Source organism: Nyctereutes procyonoides, unplaced genomic scaffold (assembly GCF_905146905.1).
Source record: "Nyctereutes procyonoides isolate TBG_1078 unplaced genomic scaffold, NYPRO_anot_genome, whole genome shotgun sequence".
NCBI lineage: Eukaryota > Metazoa > Chordata > Mammalia > Carnivora > Canidae > Nyctereutes > Nyctereutes procyonoides.
This window is the reverse complement of record NW_026575139.1, coordinates 6,945,770-6,961,794: the sequence shown is the minus strand read 5'-3', so window position 1 is coordinate 6,961,794 and position 16,025 is coordinate 6,945,770. Positions and strand designations below refer to the sequence as shown.

Sequence of the window (16,025 nt, the reverse complement as noted above, 5' to 3'; positions counted from 1 at the left end):
CTTATAATTAGTATGTATTCTCCTTTCCCTTTGTCATAATTTCTTAAAACTTTTAAGTATGTACTCTTTGTATTTACGACACTCAAATCTCTTTTGGAAAGGGATAATAGTTTTAATTCAATATACATACTTCTTTTTATGTTCCTGAGAGTTGTCCATGATGGTAAGAACCTATAAGAATTGGTTAGCAGTGGAATGAAACAAGGTTTCTATCCATTTTTAAATAGCCATGCTTGATTATGGTACAGTAAATTTGGAAACTAGAGTGAAATACGAATTTTCCCACTTGAAAATGTTTTCAGCCTCAGTAGCCTAAGAGTTTTATTTAAAGCACAGGATTTGGGGATAATATAAAGCTGAAGTAGAAAAAAACTAGGTATCAATCTACCCTTAGTAAGTACACAGCCAGAGATTTTCATTGTTGATCAGAACTGAACACTTGCCTTAGAATTGGGCAGTACAGTTCCAGCACTGGATTCAGTGTGTACTCTTAAACCAACATTCAACAGTATAAAGGTCTAATTTATGTACCTGGTCTAGGCTAGGTCCCCGGGGCTATAAAGATCAATAGCACGTAGTTCCATCCTTAAAGAATTCCTCCCTGTCCCATCTGGGTTAAGAACAGCTTAATTTACTGGAAAGAACTCAGCAAGTTAAAAGGACATTAATACCTACATTAGCTATTTTCTTGTAAGGTTTTGATTAAGTTACTTGCCCAAGCCAACAAAAGGGGCTGTTCATTAGAATTTCTCAAGTCTCATCCCTGGAGATTCATTGAGTAGGTCTAGAGTGTGGCCCTGCGATTTGCATTTTTCCCAACAGTATATACTGTTGTTTCCTGTGAATGACGTGCACATACCCTTTTCTCCACTCCCACATTTTTAAGTTCTTTTAAGTTGTATTATGCTAGTTCCCTTCCTAGAGTTTCTCTGAAAAATGATTAACCATTAAATAAATCCCTGCTGGTACTCACCCTGAAACATGGTACAAGGAGACAAGAGTAGAGGCCCTCCATTGCCCACCAGTGGTCTGCAGCTGCTCTGGTGGACAGCTTCCTGTCTCGAGGTGACTGCCCCCAAGGCAGCTTATAGTTCTAGTCAGATAGCCCCAGATACACCCTCTGAACTTGGCGAAAGTCTGTCTAGCTGGGTTAGCATGCTAGAATAATAGAAACTGTTTTTTCCTTTATATAAGTTTAGATGGTTGAAGTCAGTACATTTCTTTCTGTTTTTTTTTTTTTAATTTTTATTTATTTATGATAGTCACACACAGAGAGAGAGAGAGAGAGGCAGAGACATAGGCAGAGGGAGAAGCAGGCTCCATGCACCTGGAGCCCGATGTGGGATTCGATCCCCGGTCTCCGGGATCGCGCCCGGGGCCAAAGGCAGGCGCTAAACCGCTGCGCCACCCAGGGATCCCTTCTTTCTGTTTTCTGATGAGGATTTAGTCATAGTTTTCTAAGTAAGTGGATTCAGTGTTTACTAATGATTCTCTTCTTTAGATCTTTGCTTGAGCTCTGTATTTTAAATCTCATATTATTTGGCTGGATTTTGCCAGGTAGCTTTTTTCCCCTATATTTTTAAGTGAGATTATGACATATGTACAGAAAAATACACAAGTGAATGTGGAAGCCAAAGTTTACAAAGTGAACATACACATTTAAACATCCCCCATATCAAGGTATGGATTATCACTTGAACCCAGGAAACCTTTATCAGGCCCCCTCCCAGCCATTATCCCTTCATTAACAGTAACCAGTGTTTTGACTTCGACACCATAGATTAGTTGCCATTTAAAGAAAATTAATAGCACCTTACAATGTATACTTCTTATACTTTTTTGTGTCTTTTATTCATTGTATGTCTAGATTTCCATGCTGTTGCATGCAACAGAAGTTTTCTGTTTCTTGTTACTGTATAGTATGGCACTCCGTTATATGAGAACATCATAATTCCTTAATCCCTTTTATTGATGGATATTTGATGGACATTTGTACTGTTTCCAGTTTTTGGCATTTGCAGTAATGCTGGTTAAGAACATTCTTGTAATTTCTTTTGGGAACTGCATATATTTATTTTAACTGGGGTATATACATAGTGGAAGTACTTGGGTGGAGGGCTTATGTTTAGCTTTAGTAGGTGTTGTCATGCAGTTTCTCCCAGCAGTTGTCCCAGTTGATAATCCCACCAGCAGTTTATGAGACGTCTAATTGCTTGACAGTAGCTTTTGCATTATATTTAATTTTATCCATTTTGGTAGATTTGTACTGGTGTTCCTTTGTGGTTTTAATTTAATCTCCTTGAGAATATTGATTTTGAACACCTTTTCCTATGCCTATCAGTCTTATTGTCCTTTTCCTGTGAGGTGCATTTCAGATCTTTTGTCCATGAAAAAGGAGGAGGTTGTCTGCTTTCTTTTGATTTGGTAGATTTGACTACCTCGTATATATGCAGTCTATGTATTATACACTTTTCTTTTTATAATTGATAGTTTATTTTTTCATTCTGTTAATGTAGTAGTACTTCTTGATGAACAGAAAGTTCTGCATTTTAATGAAGCCTAATTTATCAGTCTTTCTGTTTATGGTTAGTGCCCTTTTGTATTCTGTTTTTGGGAAAATTTTGACTACCGAGTTCATGAAAATATTCTTTTATTATCAAGAAATTTTGTCTTTTGTATTTAGGTCTACGATATAACAGCAACTGATTTTGTGCATGGTGTGAGTCTGTGTTTATTTACCTCCTGTGGATAACCAGTTGATTTGAACCATTTATTGAAAAGACTATAATGTCCCCACAGCATGTAGCAGGTTTTCAGGTAACAATATGTTTGGATCTGCTTCTAGAAACTCTGTTCTGTGCCGTTGGCCCACTTACCTTTTTACCAAGCCACACTGTTTGAACTCCTGGCTTCATAATGGTATCTGATGGTGTTACTCCTTCAACTTTGTTCTTTTTGTCTTAGCTATTCTTGGCCCTTCTGCTTTATGTATAAATATCAGGATCAGTTTATTAATTTCCACAAAAATACTTCTGGGATTTTGATTGAGATTGCACTGACTCTCATTTTGGGGTAGAATTGACATATTAACAATCCACCTTTCTGTCCATGAATATAGTATAACCCTGTATTTATTTAGGTGATCTTTCATTTCTCTCAGTCATGTTTGCAGTCGCCTCTGGCTGTGTAGAGATGATACATGTGCGTCTTCCTTTCTGTTTTCTTCTAAGTGCTTAATTCTTCATCTATTTCTTTTGTATCATCTGTAATTACCATAGAACTTACCTTCATGTCATTTGGTTGTCAGCTCTCTCTGCTGTTTTTTGATGTTTCTAATATATTTATAAGTTCTATGGTGATTACTGTTCTATTTATTGGCTGCACAGTTTCCTTGTTTTCTCTTTTAAATGATCAATTCTCATTTACTCAGTTTTTTAAATCTTTTTTCTTTTAAGCCTCCAGTGCACATTATAAAGTTTTCTTCTTTTGGGAGGACTTTGTTTTCTTTCAGAGTGGAATTTTGGCTGTCTTTTGCAATCATTTATTTCATCTTCTTTTTTTGTTTCTGAGGATTCTCATTTTGTTGGCATACTTCTTCTCTGGATCGTATTGATATTGAATAGGATAGCTTTATCTGGGCATAACAGATTATCATATTTGTGAATCCTTGGCTTTTCCATTTGATGAAACTGTTTCGCTTTTCCTCATAGTTTGGATTTGGGGGTTTGGCATTATTAAGGGACATTCTTTGCCTGCAGCTCACAGTCTGGGAGGGTTTGGAGGGCCATGGCTTAGCTGGTACTGCAGGCTGGATTACCTGTGTTTCCTCAGTACCTGCCCCATTTTCCCTTCCTGGCCAGAAGAGGCAAAAGTTTGGTAAAATCTAAACCCATATTAAGAGAAACCTCATTGGGGATTCTTCTCCATAGCTTGAGCTGTTTTATTCATTTCCTCTTTTGTCATCTATTTTGGTAAATCATTGTTTATTATTGAAAATAATTAGTCTTGAATGATTGTAGTTATTCTGCCCCCTTTCTCCAGATTTTTTCTAAGCCAGAGAAGAAACAGAATTACATGTCCTGCTTTCTATCGGGGACTGTGGAACTAGGGAAGGTCTCTTCCAGGGGCTGTTCTACTCTTTCTTTCCAAGCTTCCTATTTATATTTTGTAACTTGAAGGTCAGTGGTGAAAAGTTTCTGAAAGGTGTTCACTCATGTTCTTTTCCTCAGTATGGTTTGGTGGTGTGTGCTGTCTAAAAGTGTCTGACTCTTCTTGGCCATCACTTCTCAAAGGTTATGGTGTGACACTCTGTCACTGTTGCTGCTGAATTACTTCTTAACTGTTATGGTGTGTTCTTTTCTTCAGAGTTCAGATGGAGGGAGGCTGAAATGTTACCCCTCACAAATGTCCCTTATTTTTAAACATTATTGCTTGTTTGTGAGTATGAACATTCCAGGGTAACCCAAAATCTATGCTCTTCCTCTACAAGAGTAAACTGCATGTTGTGCTATCACCCTCTCAGCTCTTCACAGATTGTCTCCCACATTACAGTCACCTGAGATTTCAGTTTTTGTACAATAGGTAGCATTAATTCATTTTCGGACAATGACAGTAAATTCTTCATTCTTCATGGTATTTTAAGGGTGAAGAACTTGAACTGGTGAAGAACACCATATTCCAAACTTTGTTAGTCATATGATGAAACATTTTCTGTTGTTAAACCCTTTCCCCCAGACCTGGAAATAACTAGCAAACTTGACATGAGTATACATGCTCTTCCTACCTCCATAGTAGACAATGAAACGTGTTGACAAGCACGTTTAAGCAAATAACAAGAGGAACAACAAATAAAATAAGTCATGCATGGGCTTCATTTACAGGTGCATTGATACTTCACTGAATGGCATTCATGCATGTGGGGTTACACTGGACACTTACTATGTAAGACTATTTACAGAACTCTGAAGTGATTTCTTCTAGGACTTAAAGTGTTATAAATTTAACCTGTGTGTGTTTGATGTTTTTATAAAAGATAAGCTTACTCTTGCTTTAATCTATTTTTTAGCATGTATTTTTCAACTTGAGAATGCAGCCTGTAACAGTACCAAGGCACACAGTAGGTGCTTAGTAAATATGTGGTGGGTTCTCTCCCCCTGGTAACATGGAAGCCCACGTTATTGCAGAAGAAATTGTAATATTTATGATTCTTATTACAGCCTTTATCACTGGAACTCATTTAAAATAATAAATCACTTTAATGCATTCTAGCAGAATATTTTTAGATTTTTCTTCAAATTAATCTGCCCCTCTTTTTAAGTCCTTCACTTCCTGACCCACTTCCCATCTTTCATTTCTTCTTTTTCTAATTATGTCTGGCCTCTTCCTACTTTTTCTCAAAATATACCTGTAATTACTTAATGTTCACTTAAAATTACACAGTTTGTAAAGGGTTTGGAGTAAAATAGGAAGTCAGCTCTTATTACAACACTGGATGAAGAGTTCCTCGACAGGTGCAGACTCACAGATGTTTCTACGTAAAATACTGTGCTCGACTCAACGAGTGCTCCCCAAATGGGGAACAGTAGTCCCTGCCTTCTGGGAACACAAGTAGAAGGGAGAAATAGGGTGTGTAATAGGATCTGTCGAGTTCTGTGGACTCGAACTCTTCTGGAAGGGTTGCGCTGATATGAAAGCACAGCAGCTGGGAATTGCTGTGTCCACTGCAGGGCCTGTACCAGACGACATAGCTCCAAGATAGAAATTAGAGTGAGAATGAAGAGTTCTGAGTTCTGATCTTTCCCATCCCCAGCTGAGAAACACTGAGCCTGTTCTCTTAGCCTTCTGTCTTCAGCCTCAGCGTTTTCTGTCTATATTGTGAATGTTAACTAATTCCACTGGTTTTGTAAATATTACATAACAAGGTGTCTGCTTTGCCTTCATAGAAGGTATGTTCAATGTTTCTTTTTTAGCTACTGGTTGCTACTAATGAATATAGGACTATAAATAAATAATACTGTTAGTTTATAAAGTATGCACCTTTTCCCAGTGACTTTAGGTGGCCTTAAGTAAATAAAATGAGATGAACTGATGGATGGAGTCACATGTTTGTATTTGGAGTTCTTTGTTCATCGCCACATGTAAAGTACCAGACCTTTGGAAGTTTTAGGTTGTATATTTTAAGTTTCTGTAATAAGGAAACTTAGAATGGTGATTTTTGTAATAAGGAGGAAAAAAACAGCAACAGTCCTGGAATACTCCTCTCCTTTGACAGAGCAGTGGATCTGATTGGCTTTTTTTAGAGACTTTTGAAAGCATCTGGAGGTGATCTTTTGATGTGGGACCTGGGAAGCAAAGAATGAACGGGTCTTTGGTTTTTGCCTCGCAAGATTTTTATTCTTTGTCCCGTTAAAACAGCTTTAAGTCTCTAAGTGGTCTCTAGTCAGTGTTTAGACTATTAGTAAATTATCAGTCCAAATGCATCTAGCTGATTTGTCTTCCTGTTTCTAAGCTGGAAGTGAGAAGCTGCTAATTAACTAAATTTTAGCCTAGCATATCTGAACACTTCAAAAATACAATGCGTAATACATACACTAATGCCCTTTGAAAAAAAAAACCTAATTTTCTGCAGATATTTTAGCTGTGCTGAATTAAAAGAAAACTCTCTTCTAAGTTTGTAAGTCATTCTTGTGTGCTGTACAATATTTTGATTTCATTTATAAATGCAAAGGCACTTTGTGGGACCTGGTGTGGAATGTGACAAAATCAGACATTAGCACAGTCCCTTTATGAAGCTGTATTCTGTTCTGGGAGAACCCAAATATGCACTATATGAAGCCCAGGATGTTGACAAATAACAGAATGAAGTATTTGGAGATAATCAGGAGAAAGAAGCTGCCAGTGAATTGTTTGGAATTTTGCTCATTGCCTTATAAAATCAATAACACACTTAGATACTATTAAACTTGAAGGTTTTTTTGTTTTTAATTGGTCTTTTCCTGTAGACCATTGGCCCTTTCTGTCAAAACTAAATATATTCTCAGAAAAGTTGGGCAGGAGAAACGTAGCTGAAGTGTGGACTAATGAAATTCAGTGCTTTACCTATTGCATGATGCTTAAAACACAGGTGGTTTTTTTTGTTGTTGTTGTTTTTGGTGGTGGTGGTTGAATACTGGCTGTTTTTTTCATTCCTGTGTAATTTACCTGCATGGAGATTAAGAAAGCTCTTTTTTATTAAATAAGCTTGGGAACAAGATGAATGCACTAGGTTCTTGGGTAGAATGTATTGGATAGCTCCCTTTATAATGAGCATCTAAAAGTCTGCCTCCTTAAAATCAGAAAAAATGCATTCTTTTCTGTATGGGAAGCAATATAGTAGTGAAATATTCCTCCTTAATTTTGGTCCGAACGAACAAAAGTGTCTGTGTTTATTCCTGCCTAATGCATCACAAATCTGCTGACATGCTAACCTTGGAGTCTTGGCTGGCGTTAATCAGGCCTGTGCACCGACAGGAAAGATGTACCTAGTGCACTCCATCAGTGCAGTTTGCATATGGAAGTTCTCACAGGGGAGCTGCCCTGTGCCAGCTGAGGGTTACCTGCCCACTGCAGTTATTGTATGTAATTATCGAGCCAATCTGTTCAGCCCAGCAGGGTTTAGATGGTAATCATGAAGCAACACTTTGGAAAAGAAAGATGTAAGGCACTCTCCCCTTCTCTCATCAGTTATATGAAGTTACAGCCTCTCTTAACAGCTATTTCCGAGAGGCAATACCTCCATATACAGATCTGCTAAATGAATGCCTTTGAAAGTTTCTTAAACTTTAGTCAAGTTATTTTTGTCTGTGTGAAGAATTTTCTTTAGGAAAATGGCAGGAACCTCAGTTTTAATCTTTTCACGGCTGCCTTAAGAATATTTTTGAAACAGTGGGGTTATTTGTAATATGTAGATAATAACAGTTCTGACCATTTTGGGGGGTGGTTCAGGGAATGTGGTTTGAGTAGAGGGGAGCTTTCCCATGTAGGTCTCTGTGGAACAGAGCCTGTTGCTGTCAGGCAAGAGAGCAGTGTGCTGTCAGCAGGCAGTGTGCAACATGGCCCGAAGCAAGTGAATTCGCAGATGAAGTTTAACTTAATATTAATTGTTGGAAAATGTAAGCAAGGATGTTCCGATGCATTGCGAATCTAAAATTTGGGACAGATGAGAGGATTTCCTAAATGAAATCTGGGCAACCCAGGGAAGCTCTTTGACTTATCATTTGGATTTTATTGCATTTAAATTTGAGACTACATAGGATAAAATTATATGAAAAATAGAAAGTTCTAAAGTTATTTCCTAAGTCCCTCCATAGTTATTCCTACATGTAGACATGTTGAGTAAATTAAAACCCTCATAGCGTACTGAACTAGTTAGAAAATGTCATAGTGATAGAAAATAATGAAAAGAAATTGAACAGACACCTGGGAAGACTAGCTCGTGACATAATATAAGCATTTACTCCTAAGTAGCCCTCAACTAGAAAAATAAATAGAAAGTTGGAAAAGGGGCAGCCTGGTGGCTCAGCAGTTTAGCTCCGCCTTAAGCCCAGGGCGTGATCCTGGAGACCAGGGATCGAGTCCCACATCGGGCTCCCTGCATGGAGCCTGTTTCTTCTTCTGCCTGTGTCTCTGCCTCTCTCTCTCTCTCTCTGTGTCTCTCAAGAATAAATAAATGAAATCTTTAAAAAAAAAAAAAGTTGGGAAAGCTTGAGGGGAGGTGGAAAATCCAACCTATTTTCAAGATTTTAGGAGGGCTATGTGCTTACTTTTAAGACTTCCTTTATAGGAAGGTGTCCCCCTTAAAATTTTAATAAAAAGTATACAAAGGAAAATACTCACTGGAAGTTGGTCATTATTGATTCGTGAGTAGAATTTTGCCACCATTTGACAGGGTATAAGCAGTTATATACTATATCGACAAAGTATATTTTCCCGCCCCCCAAACACACAGTAAAAATTGGGAGAATTAAGTGTCATTAGCCTCAGGGCCAATTCCAAATTTGTTAAATGCTTTGATGTTCAAAACAGAGTTTCTGTATAATCAATCCTGATGGGTAGGGTTTCAGTGATGAACTATAAGAAGCATAAAAAGTTAGAAGTGGTTATAACAGACAAGCCGACAATGAGACTACTATATAGTTGAAGATTCTCTTAATTCCATTTTCTTCCATCCCCAACCCTTTCCCCTTAGGTAACACCCACCCTGAAATTGTATATATTCTTACTGTATGTTTTGATAACACCCCCACCTAGATAGACTGGCATGTATACCAGTATACGGTAAGTTGTATTTACTTGCTTGACCCTCAGACTTCATCTCTCTTTCTCTTTCTTTTAAAAAATCTTTGTATGTAAGAAGCGCAAGAAAGGAATTGAGGAGAGCACACAGTCCAGTGTTGAAGACATGGAATGCTCCGATACACAGACAAAAGAGGCCACACAGACCCGTAAGTTGAACAGTCTTACCTGTTAGCCTTTTCTGTATATAAATACAGATTTCATTTCCTTCCAAGAAGGTAACCTATGATTTTATAATAAAACATCATGCAAGAAGATCGTATATTTGTATAGTATTATCACAGTGTCCTTTGTACATACATTGCATTATTTACTATTCACAGTAATCATGAAATTGGGGTGGGGAGCTACTCTCATTTTGCATCTAGGGAGCCCAAGATACGAGACATTTAAATGGCAGAGCCAGAAAGCCTACACCTCTCAGGCTATTGTCTTTCCATTTCCACATGTTGATGTACATAATGGGACACGAGGAAGATCCAGATCAGGCGAGTAGTACCTGGGCTTACTGCAGCTGCTGAGTTCCACTGGCCTGACCCGCCTGAGTGCCCCCACAAAGTGTGCCAACCCTCCTTTTCTCTCAACAAGTTGGGACACAAGGAATTAAAGCCTCAAGTCATCACTTTTCTTTTTTTCTTTTTAATATTTTATTTATTTGAGAGCGAGCGAGCGCTAGAGACAGAGCAAGCATGAGTGGGGGGGAGGAAGAGGGAGAAGCCGGCTCCCCGCTGAGCTAACACAGGGCTTGATCTCAGGACCCTGAGATCATGACTGAGCCGCAGGCAGATACTTAATTGACTGAGCCACCCAGGAGCCCCCAAGTCATCACTTTTCAAAGCTCTTGAAGCAAAAGGCAAAGTAGAAAGTCATTTCTGAGGTGCCTCATAAACTAGTGCTGAAGGCTCTTCCAGTACGGAGCAGAGCCATCACCGACATTAACAGGGCCCCACTTGCAAAGGGCATGGCAGGGTTGGGCTTCCATGTGGTCCCCTTCATAGCTGGGCAGTGCGGGATGTGTAGGCACACCTGTGGGCAGCTCAGGCAAGGGGAAGATGGTTTCAGGTTTCACAAGAGAGGATTTATTTGATGCAATGAAGAGATTCAGTACTGGCTGCAGTACCAAGTTTCTCCTACCTCTCTGCCCTTTGTTTATTATTTTTTGGTTCCAAAACATTTCTTGCCTTCTAATAGAAAAGGCTCATTCTGGGGAAAAGTTTCATTAATGTACAAGTGCCCTGTTGAGTCAGGCCAGGGATATATTTTACCTTTCCTTTGATAGTGTCATTTGTGCACGTCTGTGAAGACAAACATTCGACTTTCCAAGAGAATTGTCTGCCCTCCAACTCAGTTAACATTGTCTTTATCATATAGTGTGGATAGAACATCCTTAGGTTTACATGAATTCACCCCAGAGAATGCTGGAGTATCTAAAGAGGGAGGACAGAATTTCACCCTGGAGGCTAAAGGTTTTGAAGAAATTCCTCTCTCTCTCCTGCAGCCTGTTCCCATCCCCACTTTCTTCCTGCCTCCCGTCTTGTTCATTTTGTTATTAGGAAGTGAGGAGTCCCGAGGAGCAGTGCATGGAAGCCTGTCTCAGCCAGAGGCTAGCAGCAGCAGCTATGACAGTGAGTGGGAGTGAAATTAAGGAGCATTTGTAAAGATAGAGCAATATTCTTACTTTAAGAAATCCCTCATGTTTTAAAACGGGCAGTTTTAGTTTAGGAAAGGGCCCACATTGTGTTAGGAAGGGGCTGATATCCATCTAGCCCAGAGTGAATTCACAGCTGTGTGTGGAGAAGACTCCTGCCTCTCTTGGCTGCCTGAAGGTCATTTGTTACCTGCACTTTGCTTAATGAGCATCAGCGTCATTTGTTTTGATACATAAATGATTTTAAATTCGACTATAATTATGAAAAATGTTTTTTATACCTAGAATTTTAATTTAAGGTCCTTACACTGATGGCTTTTACTGGAAGAAAATATATTTGTATTTTTTTTTTTTTTTTTTTTTAGTTATTAATAACAAGAGTGTGGGCCCCCTTGCAAATTTAAAGAGAACAATCTAGATTTTTGGTTTTGATTTAGAAAAAAAGAAGATAGAATAATTAAATTCTCCCTTATTCATATAAACTCTGAATTGTTTTACTTAAACATTGTTTCACCTCTTATTGTAATTTATCCTTTCTTCTAAAGTAAAGGGCTAGTTAGAGTATTTTGCCGTCTAAATATTCATAAATGAAAGAAATATTACCTGAGATGGTAAAATGTTACTGCTTCTGGCAAAAAAAAAAAGGCTTAATGTTCATGAAAATATATATTTGTATTCATCATTTTAAAGTAACTTGGAGGAGGCACACTATTACGTTTGAATTTTGTTTTCAAGAAATATATAATACAATTCAGTGACTTCTGTGTTTTAGAGCTTTAAGATTTTGTGTCATAAACGTGTTTCAAGAATGGTTACCTCTAACAGCAGCTTTAGAAATGTCAGTTTCTTCATTAACAATTTTATTTTCAAACACAATTTATGGTTTACAATATGGTAAGAGATTTTTCTCACTGTGTGATCTTTCAGAATGCTGTGCCTGGCAAAATGGGAGCAACTTTCCTTTAATATCTATTTAGACCATTTTAAAAACGTGTATAATTTTCTTGATACACCTAAACTCATTTTGACTAGTTGGGGGTCTATTGTGTAAGAACACATTCTGAAAGCTTTCAAAATGTGTATTGTGTAGGTTTTCTCAAAGAAAGAGAGGGGGTGACGGGGTGGTTTTCAAGAAGAACAGAGGCCTCTAATCCTTTTATTTTTATGCAAGGCATAATTTTTACCAATTGAGAAAATTTGGTTATTTGCTTTAAGTAATTTTCCCCCCCACAAAATGATAAGCCTTAAAAAACCATGCATATTCTGGCATTTCAAAACCGTGCCAATACTTCAGAATTATACCAAAAATTAGTTAATGTAGCCATGATATTTATGGCTGGTGTTCTTTGTCCCTCCCGTACATGAAATGGACAGAACTCCACAACCTTCTCTTGTGAGTGTTGTTTTTGAAGTAACCTTGAATACTGGTCCATTCTAGAGAAATCTGAGGGAGGCAGGATTTACGTTTACCTCTCAAATACCTATGATCTCGTCAAAAGGATATTTTTAAATGAACAAAGAAACTCCCACTTACTTTAAATTTCTGCATTAATAAAATCAGAGAAGAGTACCCAAACTTATATATTTCGTTTTTTGGATGTTAAGTTTTACGTATTAGTCTTACAATTGCACCTTTTACCAGTAGTAATATATTATGAAAATGGGTATATTTTTTAAAGAGACGAGAATCGCAAAAGTATTTTTTGTGCCACAATTAGAGTTGATTATTAGGGAAGATACTGAATGGATACCTGCTGCAAAGACTCCATGTTGCAGAATCCTGCAACATGAATTTATTACATAATTATTATGTAATATATTCAAGATGGTGATAGTGTTTTAGTTGTAGTGAAAAATTTTAAATCTAGTTTGAAGGAGATAAGCAGCAGTGGTATTTAAGAATAAAATGACAAATTAGAATGTTAATGAGAATACTATTTGAACATAGTGATAACTGTTGTTAAGTGTCCTTTGTAATGTGACTATAGATTTCAAATTTATTGAAAGGGAAGATGTACTATAGTACTGATTACTGACCTGGATTTTGTGATACTCTGTTATGCCCATCTCAGCCCATCAAAACATTCTTAGTTTTCTGTGCAAAAATAATTTCAAAATTCTTGAAATAAAAACCTAAAAACCTACCATGGGATTTTTTTTTTTTTTTTATATCCCAAAAATTGAGAAAGCTCAAAAGTTTAAACCAGCCATAATATGGGTCATGGATTATCAGTGGCAGGAAAAAAAAAAGATATCCATGAAAGTTTGAAATTTGCTTTAATTGAAGTATATGGCAATTAAGTAAAAACTGGAACGTGGAAAAATAAAAAACACTAATTTTCAAACTGATCTTCCACATAAATAAATAAGCCTGTAAACAGAACATCTTTAGAATTTTTTATTAGACATGTGGCAAATATTGTCCTGGATTCAAAGACTGTTTTGTATGTTTCAGAAAAGAAATATTATTGATCTGTTGTTTAGTACATTCATTGATAAATTATGGGCGACCACACTGCCCCTCACCCTGGTACCGTTGCTCTTTTCCTGGCAGAGGGAGGCATGAGGCAGTGGGAGGGCATACTTCGTTTGCCCGTGCTAGGGAGCCGTGATCAGGCTTCAACATACCCTTCCAACTGCTGTGTTCGCCTTGGAGGTAGAGTAGGGGTGCTAGTTGGGAATAGAGTCTCCCCAGTGAGGTGGAATGCCCATGTGGAATTCCCATAAAGAATTCTGCCCCTACTGTAGAATCACTGATTTATTCCAACTCAGGAGTTGTTGGATAGGAACTGTCATAAGGCACTTAGACCAGTTATCAGATGTGATGCTTCTTTAGAAGGCTACTCAGTTGGGATCTATTTAATTCCTAGTGGAAAAGACTTTGTGTTTTGGAATGGCCCAGTGTCCTCCTGCCTAAAGAGTATAGGTAACAGGCTTTAAAAAGCAACACATTTTATTCTTTGCTTTTCAAAATATGCATTACTTTGTCGCTTCCCTTCAAGAAATGACTGCCTGTCTTGTTGCTATAGCTTACATTAAGAGTTACTGTTTTAGATTGCATAATAAAATTTTTCGGGAAAAATATTTTAGTTCCCTTATAAATTGGATGTGTTTTGCCAGTGGCAGAGTTCTGTTGTGAGTTCTGTTAAGACTGGAAGGTACAGGTTAGCATATTTTTCTGACATATTAAAGAGTTGACACAGTTTCCTAAGATTTTCAGGCTATTAATCATTACCTTTGTGTTTGAATTTCATTTCCACAAATCATTGTAGTCATTTAGATTTTTTAATACAAATAAGTATATTTGGAAATGCTTATATTTCCGTTTTTTAGTTTTTATAAGTTAATGATTTGAATTTGTTTTTTTTTTCTCTTCAAGGTTCAAAAACCAGAAAGAGAGTCCAGAAGTAAATCAAATGCTGTCAACCGACTTTTCTTCCTGTCATTTAATTTTTTCCTCTTTCTCTATTTTAAATGTTGTATTTTCATGTGAGTCTATTAGGGTGGGACTAACCATGAAATACCTATGTCTTTGAAAAATATAAACTTTTTAATGAAGTAAATACTTTGTACAATTTATTAAAGACTAGTTTATAAAATTGAAAATCTTTAGGTCATACTCTTTAAGCTCTCCCGAGCGGTATGTGTTTGAGGTTCTGAAGTAGCTTATAAGAAAAACCCCATGATGTGCACTTTGTAATCATTGTACATTTGCCCTAAGTGTTTAGAATGCTTGGCAAAGTCCTCACCTTTAAGCAGATACAAACCTTAAAATAAAGGTCTCTTTGCATGATACAAATACACCATTTGTTGTGGCTCTAAGATTTGGATCATACTGGTTCTGTTACATTCTGCAAGTATTCATTGAGCAACTGCTGTATGAAGCAAGAGGAACAAAGGGAAAAGGCTATGAAAGCAAAAGTGGGGTACTTAATGTGTCTGCGAGAGACCAAATGCATGTATTTCAAAGTTAGATTGCAGGACTACGTAAGCATGCAAGCTGTATGAAAAGAAAACAGGTGATAGAGTATCGAGTGGTAGCATGATCACAGAGTCATGTAGACTGGCTGCTTTTAAGGAGATCCTGGGAAACAAACAAAGCAAGCGTATTGCTCATTCACAGGAGATTATTTTTCTTACATGTTGTGTTTTGTAGCATATGATGTCTGTGCAGTAAACTAAGCACTTGAGAGTTTTAGTGATCAAACATTTTAAGGTTTGGACTTTTCTAGTCACCCTGGTGATAAAAGCTTGGGATTTAAACCTTTATGAACAATTTCAAGGCTTACTTTGTTGCAGAGACTGGAATTGAGTTGGATTTCCTAAAGGGTGGGACACCTTACCACTTAATGGCATGTCCCATGTTTCTAGGTGGCATAGAGACAGACTTTTATTTAAGTATTTAAGGATTGAACGTGTATTTTATTTTATTTTTAAAAAAATTTTATTTATTTATTCATGAGAGAGACAGAGAGGCAGAGACACAGGCAGAGGGAGTTCGATGTGGGACTTGATCCTGGGTCTCCAGGATCACTCCCTGGGCTGAAGGCAGCACTAAACTGCTGAGCCACCCGGGCTGCCCAGAACGTGTATTTTAATATGTATTCAGAACATAAGTAGCACATGAAACTGGTGATTTCTCTGTTGCTTAGGACAAGCCTAGAGTAGGTATTTCTGTTTTTAAAAAAGTGAGCTGATTTAAAGAAAATATTAAGTAAGTAGTAGCACAAGAGGAATGTAGATTTACCCCATGTTGTCAAGGCGGACTGCATTTGAGCAGCTCTGAGCCAACACGGAGACTTTAAAACTTTGGCTCCCTGATGTGGGTGTTTAGTTGTCACATGGAACATGTGTCCCGGTAGTGGTCAGATGTTGAAAAGTGTATACCAGATCTGTAGACTTTCCTTTGAAAGTTAATCTTTTAAATGCCTCTTGAAGTTCTTAAGCTGTGTGTCTTCGCAGAATAGAGAACTAGATTTTGGGCAGAGCCGCCTCCTGTTTTCTGTAGAATGTTGGATTTTCGTGCTCATCAGTGTTATGGTCC

General features: G+C 37.5%; 1 protein-coding gene across 3 annotated transcripts in view; it reads left to right on the top strand.

Annotated features, from left to right (window-relative positions):
• The window catches only part of VRK1 (VRK serine/threonine kinase 1), a 77,643-nt gene extending 62,869 nt beyond the window's left edge, over positions 1–14,774 (top strand). For 2 of the 3 annotated variants that reach the window (XM_055304434.1, XM_055304435.1), the window contains exons 12-13: positions 9,392–9,482; positions 14,361–14,774. In XM_055304434.1, coding sequence (XP_055160409.1) covers positions 9,392–9,482; positions 14,361–14,392 — 123 coding nt within the window. In that variant the 3' untranslated portion in view covers positions 14,393–14,774. The remainder of the gene's footprint in view (positions 1–9,391; positions 9,483–14,360) is intronic. The other variant, XM_055304436.1, reaches the window with a different exon arrangement.
• The last annotated feature ends 1,251 nt before the right edge of the window (positions 14,775–16,025 follow it).